The sequence below is a fragment of the Salvelinus sp. IW2-2015 genome, linkage group LG7 (genome assembly GCF_002910315.2).
Source record: "Salvelinus sp. IW2-2015 linkage group LG7, ASM291031v2, whole genome shotgun sequence".
Lineage (NCBI taxonomy): Eukaryota > Metazoa > Chordata > Actinopteri > Salmoniformes > Salmonidae > Salvelinus > Salvelinus sp. IW2-2015.
The window spans coordinates 1,943,643-1,959,235 of NC_036847.1; the positions used below are offsets into that span (position 1 = coordinate 1,943,643).

General features: G+C 41.6%; 1 protein-coding gene across 3 annotated transcripts; it reads left to right on the top strand.

Moving 5' to 3' along the window:
* Positions 1-6,142: 6,142 nt before the first annotated feature.
* LOC111966188 (large ribosomal subunit protein eL32) lies at positions 6,143-15,502 on the top strand. Of its 3 annotated transcripts, none has more exons than XM_023990631.1 (4): positions 6,143-6,247; positions 6,952-7,058; positions 7,273-7,454; positions 15,333-15,502. In XM_023990631.1, exons 2-4 carry the CDS (start codon positions 6,963-6,965, stop codon positions 15,460-15,462), a joined length of 408 nt encoding a protein of 135 aa, XP_023846399.1. In that variant the 5' UTR covers positions 6,143-6,247; positions 6,952-6,962; the 3' UTR covers positions 15,463-15,502. The 3 variants fall into 3 exon arrangements, with proteins under 3 accessions (XP_023846399.1, XP_023846400.1, XP_070300454.1); XM_023990632.3 differs by having other exon boundaries at positions 6,147-6,243; XM_070444353.1 differs by lacking the exon at positions 6,143-6,247 and adding an exon at positions 6,343-6,439.
* The last annotated feature ends 91 nt before the right edge of the window (positions 15,503-15,593 follow it).

A 15,593-nucleotide genomic window follows, 5' to 3' on the forward strand; every position in this document is an offset into this window, starting at 1 on the left:
AATAATTTCAGGTCCAGTACCATCGTTGGCCCGCGGGTGTGAAAGATTTAGCAGGCTGCTGGCATTACACATCTGGTTAAAAGACTACTGTAGCTCTGCTGGAGTCACTTTTATTGATAACTTTGACACCTTCTGGAAACAGACGATACTCTACAGGAATGACAGAGTCCATCCAAATCTTCTTGGCTCCTGGACTCTGTTCACTCATTTCAAGGCTGCGTTGAAACAATGACTGGTAAATKATCCAAGACCAGCTCAGTTAATCCCTACCATTGTGACAATGAGTTGTCATAATGCTGCATCAAATGTACATGATTTTAGGGGCATTGGCAAACACAATGTAAGTCATTTAATTTATGTACCCCTAATTGCACCGAATACATCTGTTTAACCTACAGCTATTGTAAGCAGTAATCATGAGCCTATAAACCAGAGTTACACTGTTAGCACTGAGGCGGTGTGCAATAGTAGGAAGACCACTTCATGCAGCTCACCCTGCACTATCAGCTCCAATGTAAATAACATGAGTAAGCCTACCTCTGACAAGCTTCCCAGTTAAAGCATTAAAAACAATCAAGCAACCCAAAAAAGTGCTAAAAATAGCCCGCATTAACATATGTAGCCTAAGAAACAAGGTCCATGAAGTCAATAACTTGCTTGTAACAGATGACATTCATATTCTGACTATCTCTGAAACTCACTTAGATAATACCTTTGATGATACAGTGGTAGCAATACATGGTTATAACATCTACCGAACAGACATAAATGCCAACGGAGGCGGTGTTGCTGTCTATATTCAGAACCACATCCCTGTAAAGCTTAGAGACGATCTAGTGTTAAATACTGTTGAAGTAATATGGCTACAGGTTCATCTGTCTCACCTAAAGCCCATTCTTGTGGGAAGCTGCTATAGACCACCAAGTGCTAACAGTCAGTATCTGGATAAAATGTGTGAAATGTTTGATAATGTATGGGATATCAACAGTGAAGTATATTTTCTGGGTGATTTAATTATTGAGTGGCTATCATCAAGCTGCCCACTCAGGAAAAAAACGTAAAACTGTAACCAGAGCCTGCAACCTGGATCAGGTTGTCAGTCAACCTACCAGGGTAGTTACAAATGGCACAGGAATTAAATCATCAACATGTATTGATCACWWTTTTACTAAAGCTGCAGATATTTGCTTTAAAGCAGTATCCAAATCCTTAGGATATAGTGATCACAATATAATAGCCATATCTAGGAAAACCAAAGWTCCAATGGCTGGGCCTAATATAGTGTATAAGAGGTCATCCAAGAAGTTTTGTAGTGATTAATATGTTGATGATGTAAATAATATTTGCTGGTCTGTGGTGTGTAATAAGGAGCAACCAGACGCTGCACTTGACGCATTTATGAAACTACTTATTCCAGTTACTAATAAGCATGCACCCATTAAGAAAATTACTGTAAAAACTGTTAAATCCCCTTGGATTGATGAGGAATTAAAAAATTGTCTGGCAGCCCAACTGATTGGCAAACGTACTGCAAATTAAGAAATCATGTGACTAAACTAAATAAAAAGAAACGACACTATGAAACAATGATCATTTATATAAAGAATGATAGTAAAAAGCTTTGGGGCACCTTAAATGAAATTCTGGGGAAAAAAGCCAACTCGGCTCCTTCATTTATTGAATCAGATGGCTCATTCATCACAAAGCCCACTGATATTGCAAACTACTTTAATGACTTTTTTATTGGCAAGATAAGCAAACTTAGGGATGACATGCCAGCAACAAACGCTGACACTACACATCCAAGTATTTCGGACCAAATTTTGAAAGCCAAGAATTGTACTTTTGAATTCCGTAAAGGCAGTGTGGAAGAGGTGAAAACATTATTGTTGTCTATCAACAATGGCAAGCCACCAGGGTCTGACAATTTAGATGGAGAATTACTGAGGATAATAGCAGACGATATTGCCACTCCTATTTGCCACATCTTCAATTTAAGCCTACTAGAGAGTGTGTGCCATCCAGGCCTGGAGGGAAGCTAAAGTGGTCCCGTGGTCCCGTGTGGCTCAGTTGGTAGAGCATGGCGCTTGCAACGCGCCATGCTCTACCAACTGAGTCCCGTGTGGCTCAGTTGGTAGAGATGGCGCTTGCAACGCCAGGGTTGTGGGTTCATTCCCCACGGGGGGACCAGGATGAATATGTATGAACTTTCCAATTTGTAAGTCGCTCTGGATAAGAGCGTCAGCTAAATGACGTAAATGTAAATGTAAATAAAGAGTCATTCCGCTACCCAAGAATAGTAAAGCCCCCTTTACTGGCTCAAATAGTCGACCAATCAGCCGATTACCAACCCTTAATAAACGTATTGAAAAACTTGTGTTCGACCAAATACAATACTATTTTACAGTAAACAAATTGACAACAGAATTTCAGCATGCTTATAGGGAAGGACACTCAACAAGCACAGCACTTACACAAATGACTGATGATTGGCTGAGAGAAATTGATGATGAAATTATTGTGGGGGCTGTCTTGTTAGACTTCAGTGCAGCTTTTGACATTATTGATCATAGTCTACTGCTGGAAAAACGCATGCGTTATGGCTTTACACCCCCGGCTATAATGTGGATAAAGAGTTACTTGTCTAACAGAACACAGAGGGTGTTCTTTAATGGAAGCCTATGAAATRTAATCCAGTTAGAATCAGGAATTCCCCAGGGTAGCTATTTAGGCCACTTACTTTTTTCAATGTTTACTAACGACATGCCACTGACTTTGAGTAAAGTATATCATAGTTTTGATGTCTTTGCTATTATTCTACAATGTAAAAATWAATTAAATCCCTTGACAGAGTAGGTGTTCTAAAACTTTTGACCGGTAGTGTGTATATATATTTAGAAAATACATCTCGCTCTATTTTCTCCCACTGCCAGCCACTGGGCTTCCTCTCACCACCATTTGATGGTGAGTGCCAGATGCTTCACATTTATACATCCGGTGAAATATCTGTCTCATTGTTCTATCTATGGCATAGCTCTAGATGAGTAAACTGATGTTTTTCTGGTCTCTGACACCCAAAGTCAGTAAACTAGGCTACTTTCTATTATAATCAATCAAATGTGGTAAGTTTGTAATTTTTGTGAAATACCCCTTCCATGGAAGCTTTCAGATTGATATTGAATAAGCCAAWAACAGCAATGCCCCTCCTAAGGATCTAAAACATGCTCTAAGGTACCTGCATTTATTCGTTTTTTCCACAAATATTTTAAAGGATGGCTGTCATGACTATCCTGGTGGAGGTTCCAAGGCCTCAGATCAGCTTGGCAAATGACTGACATATAACCAGACCTGGGCCGGTTTTATGACACCTCAGGCCAATTGTAAATCTTATGCAGCAGAGAACCCTCTCTTGCTTTTTAGTATCATGATTGGAATTTCTTTGTTACAGAGACATTCTGCCGCCCAAAAACTCTCCAAAGAGGGAACTTTGGAACAATATTTCTAAGATAAGAATGTTAAGAATGGTCAGTGGGGATCTAAAGAAAAATCATGTCTTATTGCTTTTCATTTGGTGATGTTAATAAAAACTGTATGAACCGAATACTGTAACTTAGGGAGGAAATCCCCTTTGGATGTTAAGTTTCCATCCAATATGATTTTAATAGGAATATGAAGATCGTTGAAACTATTTTTGTTAAGCTAGGAATGTGATTTTAGTTTTATAACGGATCATAGTTTTCATGTCCCTTGCACATTAACCTAAACCACGTGCCGAATGAGGTCAGAAGAGCGTGTCAGTGTGATGGAGTGCCTAAAAGGACTTGCTAAGAATTAACACATGAGACTAGCAGACGTGAAGCGTACGTCTAACTCTAAGACCAGCAAACGTGTAGCGTAAACTCTAAGACCAGCAAACGTGTAGCTGTGGCTACACGGCTGAAACAACCTTCCGACAGGGCTTGGTTCTGACCGAGATAGACGACGAATGAAGGCATTCACCACTTAAATACATTTGTTACTTTCTTACCCAAGCGGGCGGTGGTTCATGTGCAAGGTATATGATTAATGTGAGAATAGTTATCGAATGTATCTGCGATAAATGTCCCTTTCTCTAGCTCTCTCTTTCCCCACCCCCTCTCCATTGTGTAACAAGCCGTAATATCTTGTCAGCCACTCGGGACTTTTGTCTCATGCAAGTGTCTATGTGTATTCTGTGTTATTATTTAGTTAGTCAATAAATAATGAAATCAATTTGTGTAGAACTGAATAATCAGAAAAGGCTGGGGTTCTTGCGGATTCAAGAAGTCTGCGACGTTCAGAATGAGACATATGAGGTAATGATTAATAAATGACTTATCGTACAGGAGGGGACTGAGCACGCAGCCCTGTGTTGAGGATCAGTGTGGCGGATGTGTTGTTACCTACCCTTACCACCTGTGGGCGGGCCGTTAGGAAATCCAGGATCCAGTTGCAGAGGGAGGTGTTTAGTCCCAGGGTCCTTAGCTTATTGATGAGCTTTGAGGGCACTATGGTGTTGAACGCTGAGCTGTAGTCAATGAATAGCATTCTCACGTAGGTGTTCCTTTTGTCCAGGTGGGAAAGGGCAGTGTGGAGTGCAATAGAGATTGCATCATCTTTGGATCCGTTAGGGCGGTATGCACATTGGAGTGGGTCTAGAGTTTCTGGGATAATGGTATTGATGTGAGCCATGACCAGCCTTTCAAAGCACTTCATGGCTACAGACGTGAGTGCTAYGGGTCGGTAGTCATTTAGGCAGGTTACCTTAGTGTTCTTRGGCACAGGCACTATGGTGRTCTGCTTAAAACATGTTGGTATTACAGACTCGGACAGGGAGAGGTTGAAAATGTCAGTGAAGACACTTGCCAATTGGTCAGTGTATGCTCGCAGTACACGTTCTGGTAATCTGTTCTTTTGAGTTTTGAAGTTGAGTCTTGGCCTGACAAAGTGAAGTTAGTTATCCTGTATGAGCTTATTTGCCAAATACATTACGATGTTATAGGTGTCCAGCTTAACGGCATGTGGCAGCAGTGTGTAGGAGGGAGGGTCCAAGGTGTGAGAAATGTGCAGAAGGGCATGAGGCAAAGGAATGTGTGGTATTGGGGAAAGTAGTGGAATGTGTTAATTGTAGGGGTGCCCATGGAGCTGAGGATCAGAAATGTCCCGTGCGAGAGAGGCAGGTTGAGGTTTCCAGGGTTAGAGTAGTGCAGAAGTTGTCATATGCTGAGGCAGTGAAGAAAGTAGAGGTAGATGGGTTAAGGGGGAGGAGTGATGAGAGTAGTAGAGATTTACCAGTACAGAGGAATAGGCCAAAAAGTAAAATAAGTTTCAGTAAGATTGGATTTTTAGCATTTATAGCAATGGTTATCAATTGTACTACACGGATGGATCAGAACTCTCAGAAAATTGAGGTTGTTGTGGCAGCGGCAGAGAGGTATTTGGGTGTGCGAGACTTGACATCCGAAGAGTTACAGGGTGTGTTAAGTGGTGATGTCCCATTCTTTAAGGATGATGGCATGAGGTAGGAATAAATACATTTAATTAGTGGAATAGGGCGGTGTTCATTTTATTGTATATCATTTTGAAATTAGTGAGCGTAGTGTTAGATGGTAGGGTATTTATTTAGTACATGTTTGTTTGTTTTTCAAGTTAAGTATAAGGGAGTTGTACTCCAGTCTAGTAGGTGGCGGTAATGCAACAAATTGGATGCCAACCGTAGTTAAACCTCATAGAAGAAGAAGCACGTCACTCGTCAGCCATCTTCTCAGGCGCATCATTCATTTCCAATGAAAGCTGTGTTTGCCTTGCAGCATTACGTTGCAGAGGCAGTTGCATTGCGTTCGGTGTGGTGCATACGTTGGATTTATCGAATGTATTTGTCAAACTGTATGCATTGAACTTTTGTTGCATACATATCCAGATGATGATGATGCTTACTATTTTGCGCAAAAACGCTGTCGGTGTGTTCGAAGCTGTCAATATATCATCAATACGTCCACTCCTATGTATAGAGTTTATGTCGTGATCTCACAAAAAACWTTTGTTGCCATGAGCTCACAATGAGTCATTTTGAGGGAGATGTCCTGAATTTGGGATAAGTAGTGCCTAGACGAGCTACTCTACTTCCAGTTCTCTCATTTACTACACTACCCATATCACCTTGCGGTCCTTAACGGAAGTCCTTTCCTTTCCGCCGTTGCTGACTCCCTTCCTAAAATTACACAGGCGGGTGAGTTTATCAAAATCTATGTCCATCTACTGGTTTAGTAGACAAAATAAATAATGTTGACATAGATAATCACCGGCGCAAATTCAACATTCAGAAGTTATCGAATAGTATAGACACTGCACATTTTGAAATACCATGGTTTCGAACGGCTTGCATTCCATGTGCTAGCTAGCCTTCCTATTATTATAACGGGTTAGTGACTAGCTATGTCTCTACACTGTTGCCGACACGTGTTCGTTCTATAAACCRTGCTTTAATTTAGCTTGTTTTTTATGACCGACGCTAAGGTTTTAGGATCACCCTGGAATTCATATCACTACCTGTTGGCTACTTTAACAATTACCAGACTAACAACGCAGCCAGCCCTCAAACAATATTGGTTGCTGTAGCTAGAACACACCTGCTACTTCAATGCGATTGACTGTTGTAAAGGTCACGTCGAGGTGTCTGTTGACTGAAGTTAACCGTCAGCTACCTGTAGTATGCTATTGCGATAAAGGGATMATCTTAATGACATGCACCGTGCTAGCTGCCTTGTTTTCGAATGAGAGTTGTTGGCTTTTAGTTACTAGTCATGTAACTGTGACTAACGTTCCACAACCACTGATTTTGGGTGATTTAGATATGCAATTATTGTTTTTTTTTGCCAGTTGTGAAACACTGCCAACAATTAAGTTAACAAGTAACATTTTACCCCATTACAGGTCAGGTCACCATGGCAGCCCTCCGACCTCTTACCAAGCCGAAGATTGTCAAGAAGAGGGTTAAGAAGTTCATTCGCCATCAGTCTGACAGATATGTCAAGGTYGCGGTAAGAGCGTTTGCTACATGCATAACTTTAAAGATGATAGATCTTCCTTTGTGAATGTACAGTTGTGTAATTTGTGGCGCGAGCGACGCTTTTCAGACAGTACACATGCAGAGAGGCAAAGGACATTGATCTCCCTCGAGCAAAGTAGTTGGAAGGAACATTGATCATAATTGCTTTAGTAATAAGTAACATCTTTTTATTTGTCCCCCTCCAGAAAAGCTGGCGTAAGCCCAGGGGTATTGACAACAGAGTCCGCAGGCGGTTTAAGGGCCAGATGCTGATGCCCAACATCGGTTATGGTAGCAACAAGAAGACCAAGCACATGCTGCCCTCTGGCTTCAGGAAGTTCCTGGTGCACAACATCAAGGAGCTTGAGGTCCTCATGATGAGCAACAAGTACGTTTTGTTGGGTGCACAGTATTATTCCCTTGGGGTCCATTTGGCTTGTTTACTCAAACAAGTATCATTAGATACGCAGTAACATGCTTTAATATAGTTATCCTGGTCTTCTTTCTAAAGGTACTACATACAAAATGTGTAGGACAAGTTGTTTAGACTTTTCTTTTTGATCTGCATTTTTTTTCTTTTTTCCCCCAGCATTATCCACTAGGTTTGCTACAGGTATAACATCCTAGGAAATGTTTTATTGACACAAGCTGTCTCCAATCAATCTGTAGTTGTGTGTGTTTGGGGGGGATCGCCTAAGCCAGGGGAGGCGTAGCTCTAGGAATCTTAATAGCGCAAAGCCTATTATTTGACAGGGAATACTATTTGTAGCTAAGTAATTCAACACCTCACTTTGCTCAAGTTGGTCCTCTCCAGTGGACTCAGAAGTTGTATCTAAAAATGCGGACCTGTCAACCTGCACGTATTTTGCGKACCATGCTTGAGTACCCTAGTATGAAAAACTACCCAAAAAATGCAAAAGAAAAAAAAATWGTCTTCWAGTTGGCACATTGTGGTTTTTGACTCAACCGTTTGACGTGGTAGCGGAGGCAGTCAGAGGACTTGCAGAGACCACATCTCTAGCTCTCTCCCATGTAGTCGTAGTACTATCAAAGATGGTTGATAAATGGCTGTTGACTATTGGGGGAAAATTGTCAGTACCTGTCTTAAGGGGTTGGCTCTTCCATAGACACCACTGCGATAGCAGCTKGTTCTAGTTAATTTACGTTAATTGAACCAGAAAAAACAGCTAGTGTGTTGTCTTGCTTCCTTTTCTGTCTCTGGTATATAAAAAAAAAATCCTCCCTTGAGCTGGATGGCAGCTCTCCACTTTGTCAGTTAATGCCACTCATGTGAGGAAAAAGGGTAGGAAAAAATCGAGAACGAACTGTTTGCCAAATCTATTTTACAAAATTGTATGTTTGTCAAGTGAACGATCMCTATTTTGTAGTCAACTAAGGCTTCATTACAACGATGGTAGTTTGCTACAGCGTTTAGTCAACTAAGTGAGAACACTTGTCTGCACATGCTTTGATCTCCTCAACAGTAGTATGCACGCATGCATTGACAAGSAATGAAACGTGGGTCACTGCGTGGATGGATACAGACCAGCTGTTCCGATGATACTGTCCTTCACAGAAAGTTACGTTAGGCCTACTAATCTTTTAACAGTATGTTAAAAATGKCTTCATCTTTCCTCTTGATATAGATGTATGCCAACAGTAGGCTTCTAATAATGTGATAGTCAGTTTACCAATAACAATGAATGGTAGCCCAGTAGACAAGACTAACTTGATAGATTAGGTTGTGGATGGAGATCTGAAACGAGCTCATATAGGCCTAGTTCAGTTGTTTCATATTCCAAATAGCCTACAGTAAGGTAGACCAGTGTTTCCCAAACTCTGTACTGGGGCCCCCCAGGTTGGGTAGGTGTAGGCCAGGAGGGTGTCAAGTCAACTTCTGTTTGAAGCTGGTGTGAAAAAGTAAAAGCCGCAAAAACAACTTACTCGCGGGAAGCMTAAAAATAGAGCACATAGAACTGCTACTTAGGCTTGCTTTCAATGAGAATTTTTTTTGAGTTTAAGATCTSTCCATGTGAATTTTGTCCGGTCGCCCAAAAATAGATTTTGCAACTTTAAGGATTCTAGCTTTATAAAATGTTCATTGTGCTCAATTTATTTCTGTGCGCCTTCATCTTTCAACTTGGGGGCACACATGCTCCATGTAAAATATAGTCAGCGTAGAGACCTGCATKGGCCAGGGGTGCGGCCGCCGCACTGAAGTGATACTCCCCAGAAAATGTCAAGGTTGGCAGGTYGGAAAATGGGTCAATTAGGGGCAGTTTAAGGGGAGCGTCAATAAATCCAATCATGGAAGTGTGCTGTAGCGAACTGAGTCTTCCCCCAACCGGCAGTCGAACCCGGGTCCAGCAACTGTCAAGCCAACACCTTAACCGTTACGCCTGTCCCCCCCACCAAGCATTCACACACAACCAGACATTGATTGGAGACAGCTTGACAAATGTCTGAAATAATGCAGAGAAAAAACTAAGCTAGCAAGCTTGGTATTTATTAAAAAAAAAAAAAAAAATTGCATATGAAAGAAATATGACATTAACGTCATGGAGTGCGTCCAAAAAGTCGCATGAAGAGTATGAAATATGTACTCTCATCCTATGATGGACATACACGGGCCTTGGCCAAAACATTCATTGTAACCTAGATAGAATACCAGAAATTAAAGAGAGATTGTCTTTGGTTGAAAATCCAAATGTTGTCCATACATAACTTAATCTAATTGGTACACAAACGCTTAAAGGTAGTCAGTGGTGCGTGAAATAAAAACCAACGTCAAGCCAATTTGAAGCGCAAGTATCTGCTGTTTTGATCACATAGCGATCACGATGTAACAGCGTGAAGGGGACCTGTGCTTATGCGCAGATACTCAGTCGGACTATGTGAGAGAGATATTTSTGCTGCTCGTGGCTAATATAATGCTGAGTTTAACTGTATGCTAAACAGCAGGGTTTCCCAACTGGTGGAGGTGGGTTGTTTTATTTGGCCTTCCAAACTTTCTCAGCCAAATTTTTTCCTATATATTTTTTCCTATATATTCATTGTTGGACATAAACTGTGGAAATCAGCTCCAAATGATTTTTTTTTGGGGGGGGGGGGGTTCAACTCAAGTACTCCCACGCATAATAGAGATTGCTTACTTACGTGTYCCTTTCGAACAATGCAGAGTTTAAGATGAGAAACAATTTAATTGATCGCATACAAATGTAAACAAGGTTTGAAATGATTGTTTTATTCAAATATTATTTCTGTTTGGTCTTCTTGCGGTCAATTTGCTGTCTACAAATTATTCTATAAAGTTACTTACCCAGTCAGATATAGTGTGGTGGCAAGAGGAATTTAGTCAAATTGTTTTCCTTTTCCACCAAATGTTGGCATGCATGCTGGCGACGTTACCAAGGCTACTTTCAGTTGCAGATAGACATTCTAATGAATAGAGCTGACCTTATTCCTTATTCAACATGTCAGAGAGGCATGTTGGTCTACATAGCATATTTCAATCTGAACGTTCCATAATGTTCCTAATGAACATGCCCCAGGTTGTTACTGTAGCAATAGCTAGCCAATAAGGTAACATGACAGAACAAGGTGTAGCCTTAAACAGATGGTTAACGGGCAGTTCCGCAAGTAGCCTAGTTTCAGAACGGCCCGCGATATGCTTTTTGAATGTAAAATGCAACCTGCCAATGCAGGATAGAAAGGGGGAAAAAACAGCGCACCTTTATTTAACTAGGTAGGCAAGTTGAGAACAAGTTCTCATTTACAACTGCGACCTGGCCAAGATAAAGCAAAGCAGTTCAACACATATAACAACACAGAGTTACACATGGAGTAAAACAAACATGCAGTCAATAATATAGTAGAAAAATACATCTTTATACAATGTGAGCAAATGAGGTGAGATAAGSGAGGTAAAGGCAATAAATAGGCCATAGTGGCGAAGTAAATACAATATAGCAATTAAAACACTGGAATGGTAGATTTGACAGTAGATGAGTGTGCAAAGTAGAAATACTGGGGTGCTAAATAAATAAATACAGTAGGGGAAGAGGTAGTTGTTTGGGCTATTTATAGATGGGCTATGTGCAGTGATCTGTGAGCTGCTCTGACAGCTGGTGCTTAAAGCTAGTGAGGGAGATATGAGTCTCCAGCTTCAGAGATTKTTGTAGTTCGTTCCAGTCAATGGCAGCAGAGAACTGGAAGGAGAGGCCGCCAAAAGAGGAATTGGCTTTGGGGGTGACGAGGGTGGGTGCAGCTATGGTGACCAGCGAGCAGAGATAAGGCGGGACTTTACCTAGCAGGGTCTTGTAGATGACCTGGAGCCAGTGGGTTTGGCGACGAGTATGAAGCGAGGGCCAGCCAACGAGAGCATACAGGTCGCAGTGGTGGGTAGTATATGGGGCTTTGGTGACAAAACGGATGGCACTGTGATAGACTGCATCCAATTTGTTGAGTAGAGTGTTGGAGGCTATTTTGTAAATGACATCGCCAAAATCGAGGATCAGTTTTACGAGGGTATGTTTGGCAGCATGAGTGAAGGATGCTTTGTTGCGAAATAGGAAGCCAATTCTAGATTTAACTTTGGATTGGAGATGTTTGATGTGAGTCTGGAGGAGAGTTTACAGTCTAACCAGACACCTAGGTATTTGTAGTTGTCCACATATTCTAAGTCAGAACCGTCCAGAGTAGTGATGCTGGACGGGCAGGCAGGTGCGGGCAGCGATCGGTTGAAGAGCATGCATTTAGTTTTACTTGTATTTAAGAGCAGTTGGAGGCCACGGAAGGAGAGTTGTATGGCATTGAAGCTCGTCTGGAGGGTTGTTAACCTCTCTAGGGTATGTGGGACGGTAGCGTCTCCCCTCGTCAACAGCCAGTGAAACTGCAGGGTGCCAAATTCAAAACAGAAATCCCATAATTAAAATTCCTCAAACATACATGTATTTYACACCATTTTAAAGATACACTTGTTGTAAATCCAGCCACAGTGTCCGATTTCAAATAAGCTTTACGACGAAAGTGAACCAAACGAATATGTTAGGTGACTGCCTATTCACAGAAAAACCCAGCCATTTTTCCGGAGTCACAAAAAGCAGAAATATAGATACAATTAATCACTAACCTTTGATCTTCATCAGATGACACTCATAGAACTTCATGTTACACAATACATGTATGTTTTGTTCGGTAAAGTTCATATTTATATCCAAAAATCTCAGTTTACATTGGTGCGTTATGTTCAGTAGTTCCAAAACATCCGGTGATTTTGCAGAGAGCCACATCAATTTACAGAAATAGTAATCATAAATGTTGATGAAAATACTAGTGTTACACATTGAATTTTAGATCCACTTCTCCTTAATGCAACCGCTGTGTCAGATTTCAAAAAGGCTTTACGGAAAAAGCAAACCATGCAATTATCTGAGTACGGCGCTCAGACGACAAATCAACCCAAAGAGATATCCGCCATGTTGGAGTCAACATAAGTCAGAAATAGCATTATAAATATTCACTTACCTTTGATGATCTTCATCAGAATGCACTCCCAGAAATCCCAGTTCCACAAATGTTTGTTTTGTTCGATAATGTCCATCATTTATGTCCAAATTCCTCCTTGTTTTTCGCGCGTTCAGTACACAATCTAAACTCACGACGTGCGTGCAAGTCCAGCAGAAAGTACGGACAAAAAGTTCCGTTACAGTCCGTAGAAACATGTCAAACGATGTATAGAATCAATCTTTAGGATGTTTTTAACATAAATCTTCAATAATGTTCCAACYGGAGAATTCCTTTTGTCTTCAGAAATGCGATGGAACGCAGCTAACTCTCACATGAACGCGCATGGTCAGCTCGTGGCACTCTGGGAGAGACCTTACTCAATCTCCTCTTATTCGCCCCCACTAAACAGTAGAMGCATCAAACAAGGTTCTGTAGACTGTTGACATCTAGTGGAAGCCTTAGGAAGTGCAACATGACCCCATTTCCACTATCTTGGATAAGCAAAGAGTTGAAAACCTACAAACCTCAGATTTCCCACTTCCTGGTTGGATTTTTTTCTCAGGTTTTTGCCTGCCATATGAGTTCTGTTGTACTCACAGACATCATTCAAACTGTTTTAAAAACTTCAGAGTGTGTTCTATCCAAATCTACTAATACTATGTATATCCTCGGATCTGGGCCTGAGTAGCAGGCAGTTTACTCTGGGCACGCTTTTCATCCGGATGTGAAAATACTGCCCCCTACCCCAAAGAAGTTAAGATGGTGGGGAAGGCATTTTTAAAGAATAACCAGGCATCCTCTACTGACGGGATGAGGTCAATATCCTTCCAGGATACCTGGGCCAGGTCGTTTAGAAAGGCCTGCTCGCTGAAGTGTTTCAGGGATCGTTTGATAGTGATGAGTGGAGGTCGTTTGACCGCTAACCCATTACGGATGCAGGCAATGCGGCAGTGATCGCTGAGATCTTGGTTGAAAACAGCAGAGGTGTATTTAGAGGGCAAATTGGTTAGGATGATATCTATGAGGGTGCCCGTGTTTACGGATTTGTGGTTGTACCTGGTGGGTTCATTGATAATTTGTGTGCGATTGAGGGCATCAAGCTTAGATTGTAGGATGGCCGGGTGTTAAGYATGTCCCAGTTTAGGTCACCTAGCAGCATGAGCTCTGAAGATAGATGGGGGGCAATCAGTTCACATATGGTATCCAGAGCAGAGCTGGGGGCAGAGGGTGGTCTATAGCAGGCTGCAACGGTGAGAGAATTGTTTTTAGAGAGGTGGAATTTTAAAAGTAGAAGTTCAAATTGTTTAGGTACAGACCTGGCTAGTAGGACAGAACTCTGCAGGCTATCTTTGCAGTAGATTGCAACACCGCCCCCTTTGGCCGTTCTATCTTGTCTGAAAATGTTGTAGTTGGGGATGGAGATTTCAGAGTTATTGGTGGTCTTCCTAAGCCAGGATTCAGACACGGCTAGGACATCCGGGTTGGCAGAGTGTGCTAAAGCAGTGAAYAAAACAAACTTAGGGAGGAGGCTTCTATTGTTAACATGCATGAAACCAAGGCTATTACGGTTACAGAAGTCATCAAAATAGAGCGCCTGGGGAATAGGAGTGAAGTTAGGCACTGCAGGGCCTGGATTCACCTCTATATCGCCAGAGTAGGATAAGGGTACGGCTAAAAGCTATGAGAATTGGACGTCTAGGACGTCCGGAACAGAGAGTAAAAAGAGCAGGTTTCTGGGGGCGATAAAATAGATTCAAGGTATAGTGTACAGACAGTATGGTAGGATGTGAATACAGTGGAGGTAAACCTAGGYATTGAGTGATGATGAAAGAGATGTTGTCTCTAGAAACATAATTGAAACCAGGTGATGTCATCGTATGTGTGGGTGGTGGAACTGAAGGGTTGGATAAGGTGTAATGTATAATGAGCAGGGCTAGAGGCTCTACAGTGAACACTAACCAGAACAGCAATGGACAAGGCATATTGACATTAAGGAGAGGCATGCTTAGCCAAGTGATCATAAGGGTCCAGTGAGTAGTGAGGTTGGTTGGGGTCACGGCGATTCAGACATTACGTGTACATATTATTATTATTATTATTATACGTATTATGGGTCATATCTTTTGAACTGTAAGTGCTAGAATCAAGTTGCTTTTTTTGATGAAAATACCTACTTGGCTACAGAACCTGGCTATGAAATACAGTTGGTATAGTGGGAGGGTTGGAAGACTACAAATTTAAAGACAGTTCTATACTGTTTTACTATTAAATGCAATGCTGCTATTTTAAATTTTGTCAAGCAGCTTGTGTTACTTAACCAGGGAAAACGTAGCTAACTAGATGGCTGGTGGTGACTGGTTAGTTACAGGGAAAGCAAGAGAGACGCCTGCGAGATGTGTATAATCAGAGCAGAGCTGGTCTGCCTGTGCCCACAATCATCATTTGCTCCACCACAGCTCAACAGTTCATGTAGGCTGTGTGCCAGGTGTGGCGCATCTTTCCCACTGCTTAACAGAACTGCGCTGTTAATATTATTTGTTCTTATCGCTCTCAATCGTTCCAAAAACTCTTGTCCACTCCATTTAGTAGTCAGATTTTGTCCACAGAGAGAATTTCGTCTCGTTTTAGTCAACTGAAATGATTTTTTTTGTCTATTTGGTCAGTTATAGTCTCGTTAATTGCCACTGAAAAATAGGCRTTTGACAAATAATTTAGTAACTATTTCTGTTGACAATTTATCCTGCTCTCACCTCCGTAGGACCCATGCTGCTGAGATCGCCCACAACGTGTCTTCCAAGAACAGGAAGCTGATTGTGGAGAGAGCAGCCCAGCTGGCCATCAAGATCACCAACCCCAATGCCAGACTCCGCAGCGAGGAGAACGAGTGATCCAGCCATTATTTCCCAATAAAAYATATGTTTAAATGTGTATGGTCTCCTGACAATTTTTTTTTTCTGGTCTAAGACTTTGCTTTAGCTAGACTGTTCAAATTCTCTACCCTTTTCCCCATATTCCTGAC